This window comes from Acyrthosiphon pisum, unplaced genomic scaffold, assembly GCF_005508785.2.
Source record: "Acyrthosiphon pisum isolate AL4f unplaced genomic scaffold, pea_aphid_22Mar2018_4r6ur Scaffold_21025;HRSCAF=22824, whole genome shotgun sequence".
Taxonomy (NCBI): Eukaryota; Metazoa; Arthropoda; class Insecta; order Hemiptera; family Aphididae; genus Acyrthosiphon; species Acyrthosiphon pisum.
In genome coordinates, this window is record NW_021770447.1 from 34,303 (window position 1) to 42,362 (window position 8,060).

The 8,060-nt window shown below is 28.2% G+C and overlaps 1 protein-coding gene across 1 annotated transcript; it reads left to right on the top strand.

The window, feature by feature from the left end:
* Positions 1 to 5,542: 5,542 nt before the first annotated feature.
* LOC100573304 lies at positions 5,543 to 6,003 on the top strand. The gene is made up of 2 exons (XM_029492209.1): positions 5,543 to 5,738; positions 5,794 to 6,003. Exons 1-2 carry the CDS (start codon positions 5,637 to 5,639, stop codon positions 6,001 to 6,003), a joined length of 312 nt encoding a protein of 103 aa, XP_029348069.1. The 5' UTR covers positions 5,543 to 5,636.
* Positions 6,004 to 8,060: the final 2,057 nt, after the last annotated feature.

Here is an 8,060-nt window from a genome sequence, read left to right on the forward strand (position 1 = left end):
TAATAATATAATAATTCGTATATGATATGAATAACTATAGTGCTCCGAGGCGTAATATAAAACAACGACTAATCGTCTACAGGCTACTACATAGAACGAATATGCTATAGAAATATAAAATGCCTATTCAGCGTCTGCTGTACTACAGTATGAATAATTTGCTTATAATCTACATAATACAGGGTGTGTTGTTTACATTCAACAGTTTTAATATTATTTTCAATTTAACTGAAGAAATTGTTGTGAAGTTTAATACGTTATTGCTTTCAAGCGCTTCTGTTGAAAGGTTCTTTAGTGTAGCTGGAGATATTTTTACAAAAAACCGAGCTAAATTAATTGATCAAAATTTTGAAAATACATTATTGTATAAAGTAAATATAAAAAAAGATTGACTTAAAATAGACTTTCTTTTTTACTATTAGTTACTTTTGAGTAAAAAATGTAGCGTTACGCATTACTTTTGAACTTGAGTAACTAACAAGTAATCTAGTTACCTATTTTATTTTGTAATTTGTAACGTAACTTAGTTACTTTTAAAAAGTAACTTACCCAACACTGATAACAATATATACATGTTTGTCAGATTGTACAGTATGATTGCCATTTCGCCATCAATAAATGTAAACACTTATATGCTACAAATGTTTTAACAAATCCTCCACTCTTCTCAGGAAACAATTAAATTAGAGTTTTTAAGAGTATAAATGTTAACCAAATATAAATCACCTATAACATTTAAACAATATTAATACTGAACAAACATTTTATGAGGAACGATACTTCGCACTAGTGACTGGAAGGTTGCATCCTCCACTCTTCTACAATTTTCTCAGGAAACAATTAAATTAGAGTTTTTAAGAGTATAAATGTTAACCAAATATAAATCACCTATAACATTTAAACAATATTAATACTGAACAAATATTTTATGAGGAACGATACTTCGCAGTAGTGACTGAAAAATTTTGTAATAATAATACATACATGTCCACAGAAACATCGAAAGTAAAAACAAATACCTTAAGCTAAATCACTGAGTACATAAAAAACAATAAGTTAGCAATAATAATTGTTAACAGATATATAATGTAATTATAAATTAATATACCTTCTATAGCATTAAAATTCAACATTGTGGGCTCGATATTAATGTTATGAGATTTTAAATGCAAAATTAATCCTTTTATAGATGGAAATGATTTTGTGCAATTTGTATATGAACATAACATATTACTATTGTGGCTATATAAATGAGTCTTGGTGTGTTTTATAATATTAGATTTCAATTCAAATGATGCATCGCAGTCATTACAATAATATAAATTTTTAACTTTCGGAGTATCTTTATGTTTGGTTCTTAAATGCTTATTTAAACCAGACACTGATACATATTTAGCATCACAAACTTGACAATTAAACATGGTTATATTTAAAAATGATTGATGAATAACATAATATATTAAAATAATATGAAATAGGTATAATAAATATTAATTTATTTATTAAACAATAAAAATTCAGATCACATAATCACAATACTGCAGTATTTTGTTATATTATCATGAATCGTTTTTTTATCAACGATAACTGATAAGATGATAGGGATTAGACTAGACGTGATTCACTCTGGTGGACATTTTTGACATCATGGATCACAAAAAATTTTTTCCTGCGATGATCCAATCGTGAAATCGGTTATCTATCGCAGCCGCGCGTTGTTTATAAATACCAAAATCGTCGAAACGAAAATAATATTATGTCAACAAAAAATAATAATAATAATAATATTATGTTGCTGCATGCGTCCGATATTCATATTGTACGTTACATCGCTACAGTATATTACCATTTGTACCACTATCCTTGCGTCGAGTTATATCTACATTGTATAGGTTATAGGTACCTTACAATTTTATGCTACCGTAAGTTTATGCGATGGTACAAAAGTACATATTTTAGAGTGTTGTCTGTTTGTTATTATTTAATATTGCTTGATTCAAAATGGATAAGATACCAAAAAACAAAAAACAAAACCAATCATGTCAAAAAAAAAGTCTATTAAAAGTGTAATGAAAATCCGTTTAGCTAAAAAAAATAAAAAAGTTGATCCCAATGACCTTATACATCAGGTTAATGAAGAAGAACACACAAGGTAATTATTATTTATTATTATAAAAATAAGGAGCCTATGAAATTTTTTTGTCTTATTCATAACTCATTCTTTAATTGAATTATAGATCGACAGAAAGTGAGTCTTCAAGATGTGAAAATCATAATAATAATATTGAGTTATCAACATCATCATTCAGTTTTCCATCGGGTCAGATTGCGTAAGTTATTATATCATATATTTTTTTATAAGACATACGTAATACATATTATATTGGGTACATGTATTGTTGTTTGTTATATTATACCAGTGGCGTCCGCAGGATTTTTCAATGGGGGGGGGAGGGGGCTTGAAAATTAGTTACTATTTTATTTTTATTTTGTCAAGTCTAATAATTTCAGGCGTTTATTTGAGGTATTTTAAAATGTTTGTAACTTTTCAACTTTTCTGGTAGAAAAAACGCTCTGATCATAAGCTTCGATGCTTGGTGTATGTTTTTGGAAGCAAATTGGATCTAGTTGGTACTTTTAGGAGGTCGAAACTCGAAAGTGCTTTTTGGAGCTCAGTGCTTTTAAAAATAATTGCAGAAAAAAAATGAAAATTTATTTAAATTGTTTGGTAACAAGCTTGGTTATAATACCGTTCTCACTTGGATTGTACTTGATTAATTAAAACTTTTTTTTCTATAAATGTCAATAAAAATTATTTATCCGGTCAAATAGCTTAAAAATGTAATACGTAAGTTTTTTTATTATAGCTAAAATATTAACGATATATATGCATTTAAAGTTCAAATTTCGTTAAAACCACAGTTAATTTGTAGTTTAATAAAACTTATAAAATATAAAATATGTATAGCTAAGGATAGACAATTTAATACAAGGTCTTTCATACGTCAAGTAGTTCATATACTTTTACCGAAAAATTACAGATAATTTATGAAAATTGGTATGCAAATACAATGTTTTTTTCAAAAATGAATTCATTCTGGTAAGACATATATGAAATTTACGTCTTGCTTACTATAATAAAATTGACAGTTTAAACTTGATTAATATTTTTTTGAAAAAGTAATAATAATACGGGCAATGGGGGGGGCTTCAGCCCGTTAGCCCCCCCTGCGGACGCCACTGTATTATACAGTAAAGTATTACTTTATATACCTATAAACAGCCGCAGAGACGACGTGAGTGTAAGGCGAATCAGGAGATCGCCAAGGCGTCATTCTCGGTGGGGGGGGGGAGGGGCGAAACTACTAAAAACAATTTTACAAATGTGTTTTTTTCTTGTTTAAATGTAAAAAACAAATTTTGTCTTGTGCCTAATGTATATAATTCTGTATTTGACTCCATAAATACGAAAATGAATAATTTACAAGTTGAGCAAACTTATGGTTTTTCTATTTAATTGTCGATAAAAAGTTTGACATTTTTTCCTAGAACACCTTTTCACCTTGCTTCGGCCCTATAAACATTTTTTAGATTCTGAACGGAGCGATGAATGTATTGATTTTACAATGATGTATTTTTTTTGTGTCTGTCATCGCCTTTTAGGACATTAAAAATGCTTGGATTTTCTTCAACAGTATCTTTTCTGACAAGAAAGTGAATCTAGTTGGTACTTTGGGGAGGGGGGGGGGTGAAAAGCTTTTCAAAAGCGCCGTGAAAAACAAATGAAAAATGAAGGAAAAAAGAAGAATTTTTACGCAAAACCGATTTTTAACGAAATCGATTTTGATTTTTGGTGTAACTCAAGAAATGACAGTATAGATACATGATATTTTGACTGAATGTTTATATTAGCATTTTCTATACACCATAAGATTTTCAAAATATTTTGATTTATTTTGATTTATTTTAATCCAAGGCTCCTGGTATACTGTTACTATAGCAAATGAAAAATGTTGAAAATACATAGTCACAATTTTTTTTTTATAAGCATTTAAAGTTTACATTTTGACAAAATTTATCAAATTTAAAATTTAAAATTATTTTGTAGTTAAAAATGTATAAAATGTTCAACTTTTATAGCCAAGGATTGAAAATTTAAAACAAGATTTCACGTAAATAGTTTATAATATATTAATAACTGTATTCACAATAATATCATTAAATATTATACTTAGTAGTTAGTAATATCATAGGAAGGCTGACTGACCGTCTTCGTAACCACCTGTTACGCAATTATCTACAAAAATTAACTGCAATGGCTAAGAAAAGCAACTATCCAATGGATTTAAGAAACTTTGTTTTAAATAATTTAGCGAGATTTCGCACCGCTGTTGTAAAAGCTGTGCGATATCGTAAAAATGCAACAACTTCCATAAACACTAAAATTACAGGTAATTATGGTGGATATTAAATATTATTTTAAATATAATATAATCCAGCTATAATTGTATGTTTAGGTCTATCAAAAGATTTGTTAAACATCCCATATCATGTTTTGGGCCAGCATACAAAATGCGATACCTATTTTTGTAATAAGCAAAATCTTGATGAAGATATTTGGGTCAAACGTGCCGAAATGAGTCGAATGATGATAGAGATCAATAATATAGTCAATAGATTAGTTATAAATTCGAGTAGTTTGATAGTTGATGTTGACAATAACATTTGTGAACAATTTTACAGTGTTATTAATAAATATATTGGGGGGAAAAGGATAAATTTGTCACAACGCAACACTTATAACACAAGAATTGAAGCTGCAGTTGTAGCGTTCAACTCAAAACAGTATTTACGAGCAATAAACACACATATTACAAAGAAAAGTCCGGGTACACAAAAAATTAATTTTAATTTTATAACTTTATGTTTTTAAAACCATTTTATTATTTTTATAGGCATATTTGGAAAAGCGTTTTTAAAAAACATCCAGAGAAAACGCAACAATAACATAAGAAGACGTGAATTGTTTCCTCTCAAAGCTAAAAAAAAACTGCATAAATCAGGACCTGATGAACATTACGGCCTCGCTGAAGAATTACCATCTGATGATTTTACGTTGGAAGATTTAGAAATAAAAAAAAATGATTTTATTAATAAGTTAAAAGACACAGATATAGGTAACCTACTTGACACCTATTGTATAAAAGGGTGGTACCCGCTTACCCACTTTTTTAAATTTCAGTTTATCTGGAAAATGAGACTAGAGATCAGGGAATATCTCAACTTTGGCATTCCGAAAGGCGCAAACGAATAACAGCATCGAACGTTGGCAAAATATGTAAAATGAGGTCTTCCACATCATGTAAAAAAATAGTACATGGCCTGTTGTACGGAAATATTAATTGTAAAATTAAAGCTGTTGAGTATGGACGTGTTATGGAGCCCGTTGCTAAAGAAAAGTACAGTTTGGTTTTTGGTTCAAATATAAAGCCTGTGGGTCTGTGTGTTGATAGTAATATTTTTTACTTAGCAGCAAGCCCCGGTAATACACATTATATATTTTTATTAAAAAAAAAAATATTTAGTCTACTTTATAAATAGTGTTTAAATTTGTTATTTTTTTTTATTTCATTTAGATGGCCTTATGGCTTATTGGAGACGATGAAATAATTGAAATTAAATGTCCATATTCAGCAAAAGACTACTTAGATATATTTGAATATATTAGTGATGGAAAAGTAATACAGTATTTCATAATTTATCTTATTTTTTAATAATTTAAACTTTCTCTAGATTAATTACTGTACTGCGGATAAGAGTAACGGCGAAGTTAAACTTAAAAAAAATCATGATTACTATTTTCAAATTCAAACACAGCTTCACGTAACCAAAAGAACATTATGTCACTTATTCATTTTTACCGAAAATTGGTATTACAGTATAGATATAAAATACTGTCAACAATTTTGGAATAAAAACATTCAACCTCTATTACATATGTAAGTATAATATTAATATTAACTCTCAAACAAATAACTTAAATAAGTAATGTAGGTATTAAGAAGTAATGATTTTATTACAGATTTTACTACGAGTGTTTGTAGCCAGAGTTAATAAATCCGCAATTTGGAAAACGATTATTAGTAAGTGACATTAAAGACTCAGAACGAATCATAAATGAGCAAGAAGACAAACAACGCATTGTAAAAAAAATGAAAACTAATAAATAAAGGAAATTTTTTAAATTTAATCAGACATTTTAAATTGGTTCACCGATTCAGTTTTTATTTGTACCTTCCTAATGTTATTCTTTAGAGTAATACAATTGTATCGGTCATTTTTAGTGAATTATATTATATTAAAATATTTGATTTTATAAAAATTGGTAAAAACCGAAAAAAAGTATGTATGAAAAATACAATAAATGCAAAATTCCATGTCTATAGCTCATCGTAATAATATATAGGTAAGTACCGTAATGGCAAAAAGATTCAATTAACATTTGTGTTCCAACAATTTATAAATACTATAGTAAAGTTAATAATAGTTTCGGAATGTTTCAGTTCCTTGTGACTTATCTCTTATTTTCAAATATTAGATCGGTATTAAAATTAAAAATTGTATAAATATAATAATATGTGCAACAAACCAACAACCATCATTACCTATTGGTAATATACTCGTAGTTGTATAAGTAATAATTCAATAACTACAAATCAAGCTATGTTGTATTACCGTTTTTACTATCTATATATGTCTACATATATTTAGGTAAGCAGTAACTTTAAAAAAAAAGTTTGAATAAGTACGCGCGGATATTAAATATAATACCGCGGCGTATACGTGTGTGAAGTTTATATTGACACGATCCATCTTGGTCGAACGTTCATAAAATAATAATCAGCGCTCCCGAGACGCACTGAAAGAGCAGTGCCACCGACTGCGATTAGTGGGCGTGACTTAAACGCCGCGCGCTTGCGGATCGCGAAAACTCTTAACAGCGCGTTCTCTCGGCCGTTGTATATGTTTCGCTTTACGTGTGGCCTCCTCTTAATACCATTATAGCTTTCATTGTTATTCTAACATTGTAAAAACTAATAATAATTACATCAACCATACACTACACTTGACCATTTACATTTTCATAACCTTTTAATTTATACTTTGCTTAACGATTAAATGCTGTACAGAGATTAGATAAGATTTCAATTGTTTAGTTAGTAGTTAGCACTACATCTACCTATATACCTACATATTTTACTTCATATTTTTTGGAGTTTTACATAACATATAATATAATGTGGTTAATATAAATAATGAAAAAATAAAAAGGCTATGCTTCACATTTTTATTATATAATTTATTCATACTTTATTCATTCTTTTTTTTACAAACTATTCATTACCATATATTATATTATACAACTATTTAAATTGTACACCGATAGCACAACATGGTGACTTAGCTCTAATATTGTGGAGGGGGGGGGGGTGTTGGGTTATGTATATGTAATTCATTACAGATTAAACGATTGATGTACAACAGCTGTGTTCATATATTTATACTGTATACCTACATAACTACATTGATTAACTTATTAATTTACATAGCATCAATTGCATCATGTATGTTTAAATTTGGCAAAAAATTTCATTTTTACTTATAAAAAGATTCCACTCAATCCATTTTAATGTGCATAGGTATAATTAATAATTTGTTTACAACAATTATTGTTCTTAACTTATCAACTGTTGTTTAATTATTTAAAACATTTTATGATTTGCAAGTAGGTACTTGAGCCATAACTTGATGCATTTTTACTATTTAAATGTAGGAAGGTATAATTAATAACTTCTACAGATTTAATTTCAAATTTATAACAAACGTGTACCTAACCAGTTGTTTATTTAAATTTATAATTGATGAAATAAAAACAATCTCTTTACAGTACATACATATTTCAATAGCATTCCAATAGACCCCATTGTGATCACCAATATACAATATTTTGTAATAACCGTACCTTTACTTGGCACAGTGTACGATCTTAATTATTTAAA